Source organism: Habropoda laboriosa, unplaced genomic scaffold (assembly GCF_001263275.1).
Source record: "Habropoda laboriosa isolate 0110345459 unplaced genomic scaffold, ASM126327v1 scaffold147, whole genome shotgun sequence".
In the NCBI taxonomy this organism is placed as follows: Eukaryota; Metazoa; Arthropoda; class Insecta; order Hymenoptera; family Apidae; genus Habropoda; species Habropoda laboriosa.
This window is the reverse complement of record NW_017100256.1, coordinates 1,051,040-1,071,592: the sequence shown is the minus strand read 5'-3', so window position 1 is coordinate 1,071,592 and position 20,553 is coordinate 1,051,040. Positions and strand designations below refer to the sequence as shown.

Sequence of the window (20,553 nt, the reverse complement as noted above, 5' to 3'; positions counted from 1 at the left end):
ATAGAAGGCTCTGTTATAGCAAAATAGGCTGTATAATTTTGTTTGAGAACTAAAGTTTTTAATCCTTCATTCTTCAGTATAAAAACAGGGTTGTGTCTTAACATTTTCAGCTGTAACATGCTTGCTTGCATATGTGTAGATTGTGCACGATCCCCAAAAGACAAGAGAAGCCGTGAGAGCAGAGATTCAGAACACAGGACCAACCACGATAGGAGTAGTGGAGAGGTAAGAATATTATTATCATTTATTCAATTAACTTAAAGTTGAGTGGCAATAAGTATTATTTTTTAAATATACATTTAATCATTGCATTAACCTTTTTATTGAATGCTTTATTATGATATGAAAATAAAATACAGATTATTTAAATTTTGCCCATATAAAATTATGTACTATAAATGTATTAAGTTCTTTCTAATGTTAGTTTAAGTATGTTTTTTACATATTTGCATATTTGGACTGTGGAACAATTTGTACATGGTCACAGCCCTGAAATTTGTGGAAGGCTTATCTTGTGCAAATCATCTGCTTCTGAAATTTAAATATTGTGAGTAAAAATCATACTCCATATATGATATTTGAATGTGTTTTATTTATTTTTGCAGATTTTACATCCTATAAAAATATCATCAAATTCATCAAGAGAGTCTTCATCTCAGAGGAAACCATCACACAATTCCTGTCAGGTTAGTATTAAAATGTACTTCAAATGTATTCAATTATAAAAAATATTCGATTATATTATTATGAATATTATTAGAAAAATCGATTTGATCACTGGAGTGTCATAAATATTTTGATGTGATGTATAATTCAATGTATAAATTTAGAAAAGAATTGTTGAAATTTTCAAATAGATTAATCAACAATTAGTATTTCGAATAATACTCTCAAAACATGATTTCGATATTATGCGATGTGTAACGTGTTTTTAAAATTTTAAAAATTGTTAAGAATCGAGAGTCGGATAGGTACACAGGGTCATCAACGTGGACAAATGTAATTTCAACTTTTCGAACAAGTTCTGGAATTCGTATAAATATTTTCCATCGATTCAATTGTTTCCGGAAATTTTAGAACAGTCTGTTTAGGACAAACGTGGTGATGAGCGAGGAGGTGCAATGGAACGTTCGGCCAGGTTCGGTGATTGGTCAGAACACATGAGTTCTTCGGGCAAGAAGTATTATTACAACTGTAAAACAGAAGTTTCTCAGTGGGAAAAACCACGAGAATGGATTAGTCGAACAGAAAATCGACAGCGTCAGTCCAATGATTATTCTTCTAGGTCAAGTACGTCTAGCAATATTATATCACTAAATAAATTTTGTTATCTTAAGAATATTCTCTTATTTATTACTAATGTTATTTGCAAAAATACAATTTTTTATATTTCAATAACCATAATTATCTTTTCCTTACCTACTATCAATTTCATTTTTTGCAGTTCTAGGCTGGACACTCCTTGGTAAATTGTAAAATTTTGTTGTACATACGATATATATTGTTTACTGCTTAATATTTATTGCACATTTAATGATGAATGTTTATTTTGAATCGATATAGTCTTATTTAACATAATACATGAAAAATACGACGTGGACTGCAAAAGATTAAGTGCAAACTGTATTCTCAAATTTTCTTACTTTTATTATTTATCATATCCAAAATTAGAAGCATCATTCAGCATAGGAGATTTTGGTCTTTGATTTTATTTGCCTGCAGGTCACGATAAACATTCCAACTCGCGGTCAAATAGCAGTAGCAGTGTGCGAGATGGTAAATCATCGCGTCAGTCCGACAAACGAGAATATTGGAGTTCATGCAGCGGAAGTGGTGGTGGTAGTAGTAGAGAAGATGGAAAGAGAGAAAGAACGGGAAAGAGAACGAGAACGTGAAAGGGATCGGGAACCATGTAGAGAAGAAACAGGAGTCGAGCGCCAAGCTCAGGATATGGATATTTCACCAGGTGATTCTACACCAACCTCTGAACCTCTAACATCTTGTACCCATGATCCACTGCCGCAAGGCCCTGTTTTGTTGGCCACTGGTATGTTTTGTTTAAGTAGTGTAACAATGACGAATCAGCAAAAGGTACCAATGGATTTTGATAATTGATTGCAGCATTACCTCGGTTAACATCACATCCACCATCTACACCACAAACACCTGGTAAACTTAATTCACCAACGCAACAACAAGGAAATAGTAATGCTCCAGGACCGCCGGTTTCGCTAGCAAATCTTCCGAGACTTTTATCTCAAATCACAGGCAATAAGGAACAACCTGACATTACACCACAGAAGGCACTGCAAACTCTACAAACAGCCGCCATCCTGTTGTCTAGACAAGTAAGTTATAAATATAAACTTAAGATTGATATTTTTATAACTATGTTAAAGGTTTTAAAATTAACGTATATTTACCTTTAATATAATGTAATATTATTTTTCATTTAAAATATTTTAGGATTGTGTACTATTTATTTGCATTTTCAATTTATCTTTTTTATTAAATCTTTAATATAACTTTTCTTGACTAAAAAGTTTGCTAATATTTATTGTATAAAAATATTTTGAAAATATTTTATAGTACATTATTTTAGTATAATATTGATGTTGATGTTAAATTATTTCATTTTATATATGAATATTTTAATATTTCTTCAAAAACGGTATAAATTTACTGAGTGATCAAACACTTTTTGCTTTATGTAACTTTTAGCATTACAATATTGAAATTTTTTTTAAATCAAACATCATTGTCAATTAATCTGAACATAAAGCTAATATTTTATAAATTTCAAAATGTTTAAATTAACTTCTTGCTCAGCAAAACGGTTGGGCAAAACTTTTAATATGAGTTCTATGTGACAAAATAAAAAAAGAGTTAATATAAACAAATGACCATGTTGACAAGATGAATTCAAAGCAGGTGTTTAAAATGTTTTTTACGGGGTTCAATGCATCCTTGGACCTGTCCTGTCATACGTTTTTAAACTCATTCGAAAATACCAGAATTAGTACAAACACTTTCATAGATCTCCATGATACGACGGCTAAATGTTTCTTTACTTTCAATGAAAGTTCTCTACACAATAGCATCGATGATTAAAATATGCTAAAGCTGAACCAAATTGTATTTCGGTAAAGAAAAGCGTTTTAGGACATATTTACGTGAATTTTTTTTTTCTTATTTTTACACACAGAACTCATATTCAAAATTTTGCTCAATCTTTTTGATACTCTTTATATTACTAATCCTAATAAATAATGAGATAAACTCTTATAAGAATAATGTTAATTTATTTTATTAAAGAACTTTTGTAATCTTTGTAATAATTGATTTTATTTCTAGTAGACAATCATTATTAAAATTATTCGATTATATTTGTCTGTAGCAGTCGGCTAGTGGGGATCGAAATAATAGTGGAAATGACATAATGGTCCCGCTTAAAGTTGATACAAGCGGCAACGTTACAAGTGAGGGACCACCAACTCCCACACATTCGGAAACCCAGGATTGCATCGATGCACGAAAATGTATGTTAATAATGAACCATTTGTACTTGGTGAAATTATAGTAATTAATAAATTTTAATAAGCACACATGTTTTCACTTTCATAGTGACAAGTCCTGGGGGGACGAATTCTGGAGTACAAGGTTTGAGCTCATTGCAAAATCTTAGCACATTAGGTTCCCTTGGAAATTTAAGTAATACAGGTTTACAAGCATTGTCTAGAGTACAGCCTCCTTTAACACCTTCTTTAAATTCTTGAGAAACAGGTATGTATATTGTACATGGCAATTTTCAAAATTGTAAATTATACATTCTGATAAGTGTATAAATGGTACGGTGAATGATATTTGAATAATTGTTGTTTACAGGCACAGAAACTTAGTGAAGAAGCACACACAATGGGAAGCTTGCAGTGTACAAGAGTGTCGGCAGAGTTAAAGACGGCACGATCGATAGTGAGGTTGACAGAAATTCAGGCAACGCTACAGGAACAAAGGTACATATTATGTTATGTTAACATGATATCTGTAAAATAATCAGTTTGGCATATTCTAATCACAGCATTAAACTGATTGATCTTGTGTTTTAATATTCTAGGATATTATTTCTCCGTCAACAAATTCAAACACTGGAGGAGCTAAAATCCCAAAATTCCTTCATGTCTGATGATTCTTAGTGTAAGAAACTTTATAAAGTAATTATAATTACAATCTATAATTAATTCATGCAAAAAATAAAACATAATTATTAATATTCTCATTAATATTGAATAATTAAGATTGTACCTAAATTATAATATCATGATAGAAGTGATAAAAATAGTAATGAATATGGGCTGCTCAGAGAGGATTGGCTATTCCGTTTATCAGCTAACGAGTCTTATTAATTAATTAGGAAACCCACCTCTCTGAGAAGCACAGGAGGCCTATCCAAACACACAAACACAACACACTAAGTAAATAGAAAATGAATCTATTCTATCAGTTCATTGCAAACTATTGAATTGTCCACATCGTCTTGTATTACCTATGTTATACGTGTCAATGTTTCATATCCCAAGATTAAGCGGCATTTTAACTAGTTGAAACATTTTTGTTGTAAATCTCGGAATAAAATTCGTGCCAGAAGTTTTAATTCAGTTCTTTATCGCCATTGTCTCACCTAATTCCCACATGTTTGAAAGGAAATAGCTTTGCTTTGTAATAATCATAGCAATCTTTTTCTTCCATTTAAAAATTTTCCCTAATATATAATACTATAAAGAAAGAAAAAAAATATTCAGACACTTTGTATGTAACAAAAATTTTTGGTGGACAAAATTAAAACTTGTATAAATCTTGTAAATAATTTTAGAGATTTACAATAATCTAATATATGTTACTTATTCTCAGTGTTTTTTAAAAGCATCTTAACACTGCATTACTAATGCAGATTGTACAGAGCGTGCCAAAATTTCATAAATAAGTCAAACACTTAGTGTATCTTAATCATAGATAAGTTTTATTTTCTGCATAACTCCTCATACAGCTGTGCAACATAAGAAAATTAATTAGGTTTTATTATTATATAACTCTTGTAAGCGGAAACTGAATGCGTAGACTTTATAGTAGACGATGTGACATAATAATTGAAATTTTTAATCAATAATAATGGAGCTATTTTATGTGGAACGAAACCTTTCAATATTTAATTTTTAATCGCTTATTTTTGTAATATTTTTTTAAATACGAAAGAAATATATACTTTGCCCACTCTAATTTTGTTCAAAACACGAAAAAGATTACTTTGCTTTTTCTGTACTTTGGACTGAAATATATTATATGCTTAAAACAAAATATTTTTTTTACTAAAAGCACGTAAAACAGATGTACATATATTGTTCAGGATGACAAAACCACGAATACTACAGTAAGTTATAGTATGGATTTCTTATTTTGTATATTTTCTTTGAGGAACTGTTAAGGAGTGAGCTTGATAATTACAGAAATAAAAAGCAATGTGAAACGTAATCATAAAACAAATACATTCGATTTAAGAATTCGAGACTGCGACTGAATTCTAACATTTGTTTTCAGATTACTTTCTGTATGCGAACCGAAGTGTTTTTACGAAGTACTGAGTGCATTTTTGTCCTCACATATTTGATTACTAAACAGAAAATTAAAGTTTAAAGTACAATTACATTGTATGATAATTGTACATAGTTAAAAACTCTTTGGTTCGCATCACCTAAATGCCCTCCTAAAGTCGTTATTTTACTAGCTACAAAATAAAATCGTTAAGCCAAATTAAAAATCATTATTTTCACTTGATATTTTTCATGTATCCTAGTACTGTATAATATAATTATTATGGGTACAGCGGAGGATAGTGTTAAGAATAATAATAGTAATAATGTTAACGTGAATGTATCCTATTTACGGTGTTTCTCAACACGAGCTCAATAGCCCTCGTCATCTCAAATGTTACGCATCAAAGCAACGTCACATTTATTCAATAAATTATACAATATGAGGCTATCGAGTTTTTCATTCGTCAATTACATTTATACATTCATTCTGCAAATAGGTGGTACTTCCATTCTATGTAATATACATTAATATTTTTATTGTAGTCTTGTTTTCATTACTATTTACGTAGTTTCGAATAAACTAAATATATTTGTGTTGATGCTTTCTTTGAATAAAAGATTCGCAATTTAATAACTTTGTTTTTGTTTGCATTCCAGAGTAAAAGAATATTGGATTATTTTAAGCGTATCTTTTCGTGTTTCATTTGTGCGAGTAAAGATTTCCGAATTATAAATGGTTTATCGGTTGAGAAACACCGATACTCCTTTACAATATTTTCTAACATTATACCATGTCATGAGAATGTTATAACATCCCCATAGCACCTGAAGCATACAGTGAACATTCTCCCATGTACATTTTATTTAATTACAGTCAGTCATTGGACTTATTTTATAACAAACTCTCTCATTTGTGAACGTTAGATCATTGATTAATACATTCTCAATATAATCATTACAGATATTCGTGTAAATTCAGTACAATACATAATTTTCATGGATTAAGATTATAATAAGGCCTCAGAACATTTGACTCATTCTTTTACATCTCATAACTCATAAGATTTTTGTGCACTGTCTTTTCAAAATATCTTATTAATTTGTTAATAAGTGTTATTTTTATAAGCAAAATATTTATATTGATTGTACTAATTGTTTGTTTATTTTTCAAATGAAGTAATTAACTGCCGGCCAAAGAATTAACACTCAATTTTACAGTAGCAAGTTACTGTTTCTTACAATAATTTATAATAAATGCAAAGACAAATATTCTATGAGTCATGAGATGTTACGTATCTATTGTTGAACGATTTTAATGTAGTGCTCTTTAAATATTTATGCAAACACATTGCAATGGAGAGAACAAACTGCTACAAAACAATTCCAATATGATTTGCTTTACAATCGTTAATACATCTACATGACGCGCTCGTTATGCTTTTTAAGGCCATATACGAGATTTAATACAAAGGTACTGCCCCTTTCGGACTGCATTTGATATATTCATTAATTTGGAAATTTGTCTAGGGATAGACAAATGGACGACACAGCCTCGACAGAGAATGTTCACAGTGTAAGACAGCAGCGTAGACATATCTCAGCGCAGCCTCACTTTACCATTGGTTAGTGTTTCAGCTGGTAATTATTATACAAAGCTATAATTTTTTAAGTTACACAATATAACTACGTGCGGAAGAACCCTTCGTAGACAAGATTTTTTTTTTTATACAAAGGATAACATTAAGAGGTACTGTAAGTATTAACTAGTTGATTTCAATTATCGAATTGCTATAGATCTGGTTCTACGAGTAAACGGTAGATGTAATTTTAATTATACAGAGAAAAAATTGATTAATTACGTTGTTGATACATTTTTTACATACTTAGCAATACTGTTATAGCATAATAGGCAACAGCTACGAAGGGTATTTGCAGAGTATGCAATTTATAAATTATCAACATGAAATCAAGGTTTCTTTGTTATTTATTATCCTTGCTTCTTAATAATGTACGCAGAAACTAAAAATGCCTTAAAATCTATAATGTAAATATTACACAACATATAGAGTAACAATATGTAACAGAGTTGTTTTTACCTACATATCTATTATGGCAGAAGGTGGGTCTTGTGCCGAGTTATTCTTGGCTACTGTCAATTTTAAGCCAACATTATAGACGTAACTATCCTAATCTTAAATAGGACGTGCATGATTTCATATTAATTTATTAATCATCAACACGTCGACTAACTACTTTCTGCATTTAGGGACTTCTAAAAAGAATATCTGTTTTACGGTTCTTCAGTGTCACGGAAACGATCTTATTATACTTACATTTACAGAAACTAATATTACTCTCGGTAAAATTGCACTTATCATAAAAATCTGTAACTCCACGAACAATGTCATTGGAACGTAAAACGCTATATAAAAAAAAAAGTGAATATTAGAAGGAAAATAATTCGACCTAAAAATATATTCTATAAATAATGTTATTTGTAGTTGAAAATTATTTTCCTGTTTATAATTTCTGGCAATTAATTATAACTTTTTATACTATTTCTACTAATTTTATTGTAACATGTTCAGTTTTATTGATGTACATAGTAGAAGCAATGATAATATATAAAGTTGATAACAGTTTTAGAAACTCACTATAAAAATACATTTGATTTAGTAACAAATTAAAAAAAGTAACTCTTTAGAAGCCCCATAATAATTTATTTCCATTCAACATACTTCTTGATTCGTTTTTCATTCATTCTATGGTAAAACATGTAACGTTACTATAATTTAATTCTATTAAAATGGCATTCAGTATATTCTTATAGGATTAGTTCATTCAATATATAAAAAAAATATACAATTTCGACTACTCGATGCAATCGTTCAGTAATCGTGAGTTTGTACTATCCGAATGCCATTTTTTTTTTGTATGATACACTTTTTGGACTAGTACTACAAGACTGTAGAACTGCCCACAAAATCCTAATTAAAATATAATTAATGTCTATACGCAGTGGGACTTTGATATTCAGTCGATTCACAATACTCGTAACGTGTCAAAATTTATAGAAGAAACGAATAAAACAATCGTGTCTATCAACTGTATATTTCTCTTTCCTTAAGCTCTTTCGAGTTCACGTACCTGACTATGTAAAATCGTGTATACTGAATTTATTAAAAATAATTAGTCAGGTAAGAATGATTGTTTTTACATACAAATATAAGAATAAAGTCATTGCAATTCATTGCAACATTTCTTTCACTACAAAAAAATATTCTGGAATCAATGTATTTCGGCACTGTTTAGTGCATCTCTTTCTTCAATTACAAAAACATTGTCACGAGTTGTGAATGACTTGTACTTACCTGAGGGATATAATCCCACTCGTTATCCTCAACAAATTGCGCACATTTAGTGCTTTGTTAGGTTCTTTTTTACCGAGGTATTCTTCCGTTTCAGCAAATTAGTTTGTCACGTCAGTATATTTATATATAGTCTTGTTTGGGCAAGGTATTAGTAATGCAATGGCATTATGATCTGTCTCATTTGCAAAAGTGGCTTCATGCCAACATCGAAATATCATTTGTTATTATTGTATAATTTAAATAATTTATAATTTACAGATCCTGTAGAACACAAGTGGTTGTACGCAAGCATATCCCATTGGCAGATTAATATATTACATAAAATGCTTGGTATACCACCACATTAATGTGATCGGTCGGTATATGATATTTTCACTGTATCATACTGTAACTTTAGCATATATTCAAAAACATATTCACACACGCGGTTGCATAAAATAGATATAAAAAATGCACCCGAGTGTATGTACAACTAGGGTTGTATATTACTTTGCCTTCTACCGTATTCTTCTAACAGCTTTCTTGATTTTCCGTGGTGTTACAGTAGCTGCCGCACTGAAATAAAATACGATAATTTGTAGTGAACAATTTTTGTAATTAAAATGATAAATTAATTTATAATTTATACATACCTGAAATTTTGAGGCGCATTACCGCCAGTGAAATTAAACGATGGCCGAATATTAGGATCAAATGTTGGTGTAGTACTTGGAGGATTAAAATTATATCCAGTAGATGGTGCAGAAGCAGGTGCCTAAAAAATTATACCAATAGATTTTAATAAAATTAAATATTGTTAACATTATTTAATTGCAATAACTTAATTTTTATTATGTTTTATATTACTTACAATTGCACCGAAGTTAAAACCGCCTGATGCTACAGCGGGTGCTGCAGATCCGAAATTAAATCCTGTATTTGAAGGAGTAGATGAAAATGACGACGACGCTTGATTTTGTGTACCAGTTTGTGGTGTACCAAAAATTGGACTTGCTGCTGTAGGTTGACCAAATGCTGGGGTTTCCGGTTTAGGTGCATTGAATGTGAAGCCCGACGTATTAGTTGACGTAGGATTATTAAATGTGATTTGCAGAAAAGTTGAATCCAGTTCCTGGTTGTGCTACAGGTTGAGTAGTAGTGCCAAATGTGAATAAATTTGAACTAGGTGTAGTAGTTTCAATTGGTTTTGAGGTAGATCCAAATATACTAGGTGTTGACTCAGTAGTGAATGTCGAAGTAGTATTATTACCAAAAACAGGAGTGGCAGGTGTTCCAAAAGGTGTTGATGTAGCCGATGGTGCGCCAAATGGTGTTGGCGCTTGAGGAGTTGAATTGAATAAAGAGGTTGTTTTATTATCTGTACTTCCAAATACAGGTATTTTTGCGTCAGATGATCCAAAAATTGAAGGTTTATTTTCAGTACCACCAAATGTCGGTACCTTATTCTCTGGCATAGCAAAAGTGGAAGGTTTACTAGTGCTGGCACCAAACACAGGTTGTTTGTTTTCTTCAGTTGTAGTTTGTCCAAAAGTAGATGCAGTTTTTGTGTCATTATTACTGAACAATGGTGGAGCATCTACAATACTTGAGAACAATGGAATTCTAGAAGAGGAATTTGGTAATAATGTATCAAAAGTCTTGGTCATTGATGATCCTTCTGCTGTTTTTTCTTCAAATTTAAAGGTATTAGATAAATTAGAAATGGGAGCTGATATTTGATTAAAGGCTGATACAGGTGCTGTTTGTGCAGTTGATTTTGGTTTCAGAAATATAAAGGAAGATTGAGTAGAAGATGGAAGACTTGATACCACATTTGTAGAAGTACTGGTAGCAATTGCAACTGGGTTACTAAGTACACCAAATGCATATGTATTAGTTGGTTTAGTTTCTTGAGAACTGCTCTGAGTTACTGAAGGTAACACATTAATATTATTAGTAGCAGAAGATTCGGTGGTTTGTATGCTTGGCTTTGAAATTTCTGTTGCTGTACTCCCAAGCAAAGAATCTTGTTTTTCCTCTTTTGCATCTGATTGTACAATTTTAGGCTTAGGCACACCAAATGTAAAAGTAGATGGAAGTGTTGCAGAAGATGTTACATTTATAGGTTGCTTATCACTTTCTACTGTTCCACTTTCACTTTTTGGTATACCAAATGAAAATGTTGATGTTGGCTTTTTCTCCACTTTTTCTGAGTCTTGTTTTACATCGGTCTTTTCACTATTATTTGCATTAATTTGAAATCCAAAACCACTTCCTGAGGTTAGAGAGATACTGTTTTCAGGTTTCAGTGTTTCACTTAATGTTTTCTTTTCTTCTTTTTGGATACCAAATGTAAACTGACCAACTTGACTACTTTGTTGACTCTCACCAAATTTAAAACCCCCTCCTGTAGGTGCTGCATTATCAGTCTTTTCTTGACCAGCTTTGTCAATACCAAATTTAAAACCACCAGTGTTTGCAGGCATACCAAAACTAAACTGTAAATTGGAACTAGTAGTTGTAGAAGTAGAATTATCCAATTTTTTTGATCCTGGCTTTAAACCACCACAAGCTACACACTCAATAATTTTTGCTTCATTTTGCACCATACAAGTGTCGCAGTTCCATGTACCTTCTGGTTTTTTAAATTTATCTCCAAATCCATTTGCAAGTAATGGTGGAGCAGTTTTAGTAGTAATTCCAACACTAGGTTTTGCTGTATTGCAACATGGACAAGAATCAGCAGAAGCTACATTTCTTACCATACAACAAGGACATTCCCACGTATCTTTACTTAGTTTAAATTTATCCATAGTTTCATCTTTAATAGGATTTGCATTATTCAATGATGTACTGACCGACATACTAGTAATTTGTTTCGCAGATGTATTATCTGTAACATTCATATCCTTTTGTGAATTGGTCTTTAATGAACTTGATTTAGATGTACTAACAGAATATGTATTGGAACATTCTGAAGATTTTTCCAATGGTTTGACACTGTTGAGGTCAGAATTTGCTGAGTTTATTGCATTAAAGTTAGTTTCTTGCTTTGTATTTGGTTTAAGTGCACTACACACAAGACACTTAGTATCAGTTTGTTTGTTTCTTACAAGACACGATGTACATTCCCACTGATTACTTGAAAGCTTAAACTGTGATCCAAAATTATCATTCACTGTAGTCTTTGATTCACTGACATTGCTTGATACTAATGACAACTCAGGAGTCTTCTTATTTTTAAGATTTGGTTTGGCAGTTTTGCAAGCAAAGCACTGTGTTTCAGAATTGTTGATTTTAAACAAACATTCAGAACACTCCCACATATTTGAAGTATCTTGTACATTGGATTTTGAATTTGAAAATTTTGTAATATTATCATCTTTATTTATATCTGAAACAACTGTATCTGTTTTATCATTGACTGCATCTTTTTGTAATTGTAATTGCGCTTTTGTTTCACTTGATTTTTCAAGTTCAATTGTAGTAGGTTTAGAACCAAAAAGTACAGCAAAAGCGGAAGGAACAGTGTTGCCACTACTCTTTCCTTTTTCCTTTGGTCTAGGAGCTGTAGATGAACCAGACCAAATGAAGTTTTGTGTTACAGGAAATACATAGTCATTAAAAGGTGTATTAGATTTAGCACCAATTTTTTTTATAGGTGAGCTTGAATCATTAGACTTGTCAGTTGACTGCTTATCAGCATTAATTGGACTACTAAATGTGAAGTTATTGATAGATTTTAAATTCTTTGTAATATTCGTCACTTTTATAGGACTTGCAAATGTGAAGCTTTCTTCTTTGACTGTGCTAGTGCTATCTGCTGCCTTTGAATTAAAAGGTGGCATAAAGTTGAAATTAGGTAAAGAAGATATTGGTAGAGGTATGTTTGGTAAATTGACTGGTTCAACTGTTTGTTCTTGATCAAGGTTTGTTCCTTTAGCTTTAGTTTTAACTTTTCCCTGATGCTTAAAATCATCATCAGTTTGTGTTCTATAAAACAAAGTTTATAGACATTTATTTTATAAATAATAATAAATATGAATTTTTTATATAACACAATTATATATTTACCTAATTTGGTACTCTTGTGGAGGTGGAGGTTCGCTTCGAGCCGAAATAATTTTCCTAGCTGCAGCTGTTGTATCTTGTAATTTTTGACGTCGTCTCAATTTTAATATGTCGGGTACAGTTGGTACAGTTAATTCACGAGTTAAATGACGTAATCCAACTTTAGTTGTAGACGATGTTGTTTCTTCCCTTGTCCTTTTTTTATTTACTGATGTATTGTTTGTCATTTTTAATGGAATCTTTTTAGCATCAGTTATTGGTGATGAAAAATGTTCTAATGCTTCCAATATCTTTTTAGCAGTTTGACTCATACCAGATGAATCAACTCCTGCTGTATTAGATGGTTTTACTTCAACACTTGTTCTCTTAGGAATTTTAAGTTGAATCTTGAAATAAAAATAGTTTTGTATAGCATAAAAAAGATAAAGATTAATAAAATAGTAATAATAGTGGTAAATACCTCGTTTGAGCTGTTAAATAAGTTGCGACCTCGTTTATAAAGGCCAGCTGCATTTGCTCCACCAAAAGTAATATTTCCAGTGTAAAAAGGAGATGCCAAAGGAGATGCACGATCCGGCGTGTTTGTCAGGATTGATGCATTGAAACTTGGTCTGCGACTACTTAAGGAATCTCGGGTATGATTATCTAAAAATAAAGACCTCGGAGACTGCATATGATTGGCTAAAAAAAAGTATAGATTAAAGTATATTAAATACGAATCTGTGATCTTAACCCCTTAACCTATGATTTTTTTTTCTCACTATGCATCTAAGTGTTAGCCATTTAATGTTTTAGTACTGTATCAGGTAACAGAAGTTAATCTGTTACAGATTAATTACAGTTAATAATCCTCAGTTTTACAAATTAAAATGAAAGTTAAGATTGCAATTGATTTTTCTTACTAATAGAATTATTTTTGTCATATCTTGACGAAAATGTCTGACACGTTGTTATTGGTTAAGGGGTTAAATAAAAAACATTATATGTGTGCGTGTACATTTCAGTCAGATTCCGAAATCCGTCAATATCTGATCTAACTATACTGCGTTCAATATTAGAATAACCTCGCTCTGGGACCGAGTTTTGTCCGTTCTGCGCAGTTCCCACTACTACCTACCGATGTGACACATGCAATTGGTTATAGCGCCATTTCGGCTAGACCCAAAACCGACGACAATGTAAACAGTGCATAGAGTGGAGAGTACATATCTACCCGGTGGTCTAAAGGTATGCATACCTACTGTGCGGGTGTCAGCGCAGCGGTTTATGACAGACAAATAGTGGCTAGTTATATGAATTTAGGGAACGATTTAAATTCTATAAACATAGAGAAAATCATTTAAATTCTCAAAAGACATATTGTAAAGTACCTACTTTCATTAGAATCATCTTAATTGCTAAAGTAAATAACTCTGTATCCATTCATAAACTTGGTATAGGTTTCTGACACAAAATGTTTGAGCAGTTAGTTGGTAAATACTGATTAAATGTTAAGAAATTTTCATATTTAGTGTAAAATATTGAAATTGAAAATATCTCTTCAACGAATAGTTTTTCTGTATTAAAAATAGTTTCATTAAAATTTTCGAAAGCACTTGTACCTATTTATATGTTCGCCACTGTTCGCACTAATTCAAAGGTGAAACTTTTTTATTTTTTACCTTTTTTTAATTAAACTGGTAGTAACGTATTTATGAGATCTTTCTGATTAAAATGACAACAAACACGATATAATTTGGATTATATTTACTTATTACTTATTATCATTTATTAAGTAAACAAATATGCTCCAAATTATATCGTATTTGCTATCATTTTAAACAGAAAAATCTGACAAATATGTTGGTAAAAATTTCATTCGTTACAAATCAAAAATAAGAAAGTTTGATTTTTGAGTTAAAAGTCTCAGCTTATTTGTTTGTCCTCAACTACTTTAATACAGAAAACGTTCCAGAAAAAATATTCAAGATTTTCAGAGATAAAATTATGCATTGCAGCTACAAACTTATTGAAAGGTGGGCGGAAAGCAATCCGACAAAAGAACGATTTTTAACGCATAGTGTCGTATGATTAGAAAAAGAAATAAAATTTGAAGAATTACAAAACGGGTATGGAAGAAAATCAGAATAAATCTTCAAATCCTTTACGTGGTCGTAAGAAACATTCTTTTAACTATAGCAGCAATAAGACTAAAAAGAGAACAATACAAAAGTAAATAGATAATTAATTATATCATCGTGTATATGAAAGCGTCATGCCTGGAACAGTAGACGGAGAAAAACGTAAGTGGTTAAGTGGGGGGTTCGGACGTTCTAGCACTGCCTCAAGTCCGTCCCATGCGTGAAGTGAGGTTATTCTAATATTGAACGCATTATAGTTAAAACAAGTATTTTCAATGGTTCTTCATTAATACTAATATTAACTAGGTAATTCTAGAAGTAACCAAATTATTTGAGATCTCTTATAACTCATTTTGAATTATAAAGGCTTCCCTTCTTTTTGCAGACATCAGTTTGAAATACCATCTTTTTTTCAACTAGTTTTAACTAATAGCATATAATTAATTTTAGACTTAATTGGCCAAATCTAGTATTGACAAAATAGATTTATTACAATTAGTATTGACTAGAAAGATTAGATATTAATGGATTTTGAGATCTGACTGTAACATATATACACTACCGCTCAAAAGTATCCGGCACTTTCTTATTCTCTACAAAATGTAGCTTAAGTTAGTACAAAGGTGTTTACAATCATTTTATCTTTTGTAATTGTTATTATTATGTATACTAAAGTAACGTAGCACACTAAAATTTATTTTTATGTACAAATTATGTAACGAAAATGCAATAATATAATTCCTGTTTCATAAATACGAAACCTAATGGAACGATTTCGTTGCTTAAGAAGGTCTCAAGTTTTAGTTTATTTAATTTCTATGGTAGAGATCGATTTTAGAGAGTTTTCCGATATCTATTAAGTGTTTATAAACTGTCAATGATGTGTTTATGCTCTTTCGATAGAGATAAGAATGGAGATAACGCTATGCAGTCACTCGCTTTGCTTTAATTTGTCTGTAGCTCTTCCTATGTTCAGTTATGAATTCGAAACGAGAATTATCGTTAGAAAAACGTGCTAGTAACCTTACTCTTGCGGAAAAAGGATATTCAATTCGAGAAATTGCTTTAAGGAAGAAAATTCCGAAGTCGATAGTACATGATACTATCAAGAAGTATGCAGGAACTGAAAGTTGCTCATCAAAAGAAAAGAAAAGAAAAGAAAAGAAAAGAAAAGGACGACCAGTAAAAACTTCCAAATCTGAAGACTGTTACATTGAAACCATTAGCAAGCGTAATAGCGTCTTACTGTACCGGAAATCACCGCTGAAATTAATCGAACTAGGGAAGATCCTATTAGCGTGGCTACGGTTAAACGACACCTTTTTAAAGTTGGTCTCCGCGGATGTGTAGCTGTGAAAAAGCCTATTTTAAAAGCTATAAATAAAAAAAACAAGACTTAATGGGCAACTTGGGCAAAAGAACATAAACATTGGACTATCTCAGACTGGGAAAAGGTGTTATGGATAGGCGAAGACAAATTTGACATTTTTGGAAGCAAAAGACGTCAGTTTGTCCGCAGAATGTCGAACAAAAAATTAATAAGTAATTGTGTAGTGTCCACACTGAAACATAGGAGTAGTTCTGTTATTGTGTGAGGCTGCTTTGGTGAAAACATGGTGGGTGATTTAAAAAAAAAAAAAAAAAAAAAAGACGGTATCCTACGCAAAGAACAATATTTAAACATTTTGCGAGAACACGCTGTGCCTTCAGATAGCAGATTAATAGGAAAAAATTTTGTTTTTATGCAAGACAATGATCCTAAGCACAATATTTAGAAGCAAATCAAAATATATTAAAAATTATGAAATGGCCTCCACAGTCCCTAGACCTCAACTCAATTGAAAAACTATGGGATGAATTGGACGAAATTCGTATTTAATTTTATTATACTATTGATAAGTTTTCAAATAAGTAATTTTTAATTTAGAACGTCACTTATCCTATAAGAAAGTAATAAAGATTAATTTTAGATGTTTAAGCAACATTTATGCATTGCTATTATGTATTTCGTAAGTGTCCGGATACTTTTCAGCGGTAGTATACATGTCGAATATAAGAAAAACATATACACTATTATTTAACAAGGGGAGTGCACATGCTTGTGGAAACTGTTTTGAAGTTTAAATAATTACTATATATGCAGATCTAATTAAGATTTTGTCCAAACTGTCAGTGGTGTAGTGGATAGGTAAAGGATTTCTACATGAGGGATCAGGATTTGATTTGCATTACTGCTATTTCCTTTTTTATTTTATTTCTCATGTATCTGTAAACATATTTGGATGGTACTTACTATAAAAATATGAAAAGTAGCAAGCCTCCTTGCAACATGTATGCTCAATAAAATGCATACTATTACAATATGAACATTTTGTTTTCATTGAAATATAGAAACATTGATTATACATTAATGAATATATTGTGAATATAAATCAATATGTTCTGTATTAGAACTAATGACAACAAAATATTCATACTACAGAAATACACCCTTTATTTAGTATATGTATTGTAAAAAAGCTTGTTGCTCTTCAGATCTTTATAATAAATATCATCCAACTATGTGTTCTACTAATGTGTGGGATTAATATGTAGTAAGTGTTTAATGTCATTTAATTTTTTTATAAATGTACATAATTTAACAGCATATAAGAAAGAAAATAAAAAAAGAAATAGCAGTAATGGTAAATTGAACCCTAATCACTCATATATATATACAAATTATGTAATCATTGTATTGCTAGTAGCTTCAACAAAGTGTTATGCAGATTTATATATGTTATAATTATTTAAAATGTAAGACTCAATGTTTTAAAAATACTTGAATGGTTCAGTCTATTACTATGCCACAAGAATACCCTATAAGAAGTATTATTGTTATATAAATGCTAAGCCGAATCAGTTTCCCCAAGGACATGCACTCTCCTTGTAAATATAAAAGATGATAATACTGTTCCAAAAAAAAAGAGTAATTGTACTTACTGAAACTTAATTTGTCATCATTAAATCTTTTTCTATTGGAAAATGAGGAGTTGTAAGAGACATTTGATGGAGCCTCTTGTCTATTTATTTGTGGAATAAGAGAGCTACAACCACTTGTGCTCTCACTGGATTCAGAATTATCATCCGTACCATTTGTAGTTCCATTGTTTGTAGTAGCAACTAATGAATTTAACTCAGACCTCTGAGATGCTGTATTTCTAATATCCGATTGTATTACAGGTGTAGAAGATACTAAATGGCTTATCCCGCTTGGTCCAGCCATTGCAGGTTTAGAAAAATCGTCGGACTACAATAAATTAATAAATGAAAAAAGTGTTTTCAAACTGATACTATTTTTGTACGTTATATTTACCATTTCATTATGAAATGAATATTGTTGTTTAGATGAACTGGCTCTGTTAATTGTTGGTTTAGTTCTTGGTTTTATTAAAAATGTACCAGGTGGATGAGTAACATCCATACGAATACATGGTCGCTTTAAGGGTGGAGGTTTTTGAATATCTTCTTCCGACTCAACCTCTTCAGGGTTTTCATTATCATCTAACATATCTCCTTCATTCTGAGATGAATTAAACCACTTACTGATCCATGATCTTTGTGGTATAAGATCTGTTACTTTTGTCGCCACTTTTTTTACAAATGACTAAAATAAAGACGAAACAATTGTAGGCATATCATATGATTATAACATTCCTATATACAACATTAATTGTGTATATTAAATTGAATAAAAACTTTTTAATGAAAAAATTGATCATGAAGTGGAAAGAATAGATAGGTTATATGAACACTTTATTATTTACAAAATTAAATTATTTATGTGTATTAGACATGCTATTGTTTATATTGTAGTTTTAATTCAGTATGTATTCAAAGATAATTTCAATCCTTAATAACAATATTAATGATAAAAAATTAACTATGAACATATAAGGTTTAGCTATAAATATTATGCCAAAGAAATATGTGTAAGTGCGTAAATACAGTAACAATATAGTACATAAAAAAAAGGCACTCTTCGAATTGAGGTTAAAACATTCGAACGAATAATAAATTAATTAAATTATTAATTAATTTAGCTTAATCAAGTAAAATGATTATTACCATCAAAAAAATTATTTAAAAAAAAATTGCAAGATATTGCGTGAATTTGCGCAAAACGGAATTTTCAACGTCACGCGTATCTTCTTCACGCATAGACTAAATGTGAATGTACATCGATAACATTTAAAATTTCTGAGAACTGACAAACTGGTAAGTTTACGGAAATCGTAAACTTATCGAGTGATAGATTCTCAAAGATTTTCCTCGTAAGGAATTACGTTTCAAGGTTACATGTTATAGGTGTCTCGATAGGTATCTCGTGATTGAAGTAGTATGGGAAAGATTGAGGTTATCGAGTGGACTCACATAACCGTGACATCGTCTAGGTCCGATGAGACTGCATCTTAGGAAAAGGGCAATCGCGCAAAGAGTAGTCCGAAAGGGAACAGGTACACAGTGGAAATTCGTTGGAGAATCTAATTTAGGCGATAAGGCGCGAAGAACCGTTGGGTACGGAACAGGTTCCTTTCTGTCGCGGGGGTTTCGTGCCAAGGAGATACTACTCACATTGTTTGCGTCGTAGGGCTTCGTATTACGCGACGATGACCGCCTTCCACTCAAATTGTTACTCCCTTTAGCCATGATTGGCACCTATCACTTATTTACGAGTATAAAACGCGCGAGAACGTCTTCGAACGGCGCATCCCAGAAATTGTCAGTAAACCACCACCTTCGTGACTGAAACCCACGAGAGAAAATATGGCCGCCCCAAAGACCGCCACCAGGGCGCCAGGTTTCTCTCGAATATGCGCTCGTCGCGCTTGCCCACGTGACACCGTATGCGCTCGCTGCCTTAAAATCGGCGTACCGCTATCTGTTCTTACGATCGCTTTCAAAAAAAGAACGTGCACAGACTCTGTATCTCGTTTATAGATAGCGCTACCGCTATATGATCTGTTGATATATTATCGACTCCTTACATAACCTGTATTTGTTCGATTGATTTTCTTCTCACATAAGTTTGTTAAATTGAACATAACATTCGAATAAGTTAATGTATTTAATTTAATACTATGAAAGTGATCTAGAAGTATGACTTTACATTTTATATATTGTTTATTTATTAAGAATAAATTTTAAGATAGTTCAACTTATAATAATATCGTAAAAGAATTTTAAAAAGTCAGTTAAACGATCATTGAATTCAAATAATCGTTTCCGTTATATTCCAAGAAACTGTTCCCCTCTACTTTACTACAGAGCCCTCTACTTCCGGTCATAAGTTCTACAAAGTTCTGCATATCATTTTTCATATTCTTTCTTCAATTTATAATTATGTTTTCTGCACACTGTAACATTACGTTGTTTATTATTTTA

General features: G+C 31.4%; 2 protein-coding genes across 2 annotated transcripts in view; one reads left to right on the top strand and one right to left on the bottom strand.

Moving 5' to 3' along the window:
• LOC108572591 (WW domain-containing adapter protein with coiled-coil) overlaps window positions 1-4,193 on the top strand; it is a 7,259-nt gene extending 3,066 nt beyond the window's left edge. The window contains 10 exon segments of the mRNA XM_017934854.1: window positions 140-225; window positions 606-686; window positions 1,092-1,290; window positions 1,723-1,855; window positions 1,857-2,047; window positions 2,122-2,348; window positions 3,398-3,539; window positions 3,625-3,783; window positions 3,839-4,013; window positions 4,115-4,193. Coding sequence (XP_017790343.1) covers window positions 140-225; window positions 606-686; window positions 1,092-1,290; window positions 1,723-1,855; window positions 1,857-2,047; window positions 2,122-2,348; window positions 3,398-3,539; window positions 3,625-3,783; window positions 3,839-4,013; window positions 4,115-4,193 — 1,472 coding nt within the window.
• Window positions 4,194-9,049: 4,856 nt separating this feature from the next.
• Window positions 9,050-19,968, bottom strand: LOC108572594 (nuclear pore complex protein Nup153). The gene is given in 9 exon segments (XM_017934858.1): window positions 9,050-9,514; window positions 9,592-9,713; window positions 9,810-10,045; window positions 10,047-12,931; window positions 13,013-13,395; window positions 13,470-13,690; window positions 18,112-18,418; window positions 18,485-18,775; window positions 19,744-19,968. Coding segments are annotated over 9 exon segments (4,578 nt in total). The 5' UTR covers window positions 19,819-19,968; the 3' UTR covers window positions 9,050-9,456.
• Between the last annotated feature and the right edge of the window lie 585 nt (window positions 19,969-20,553).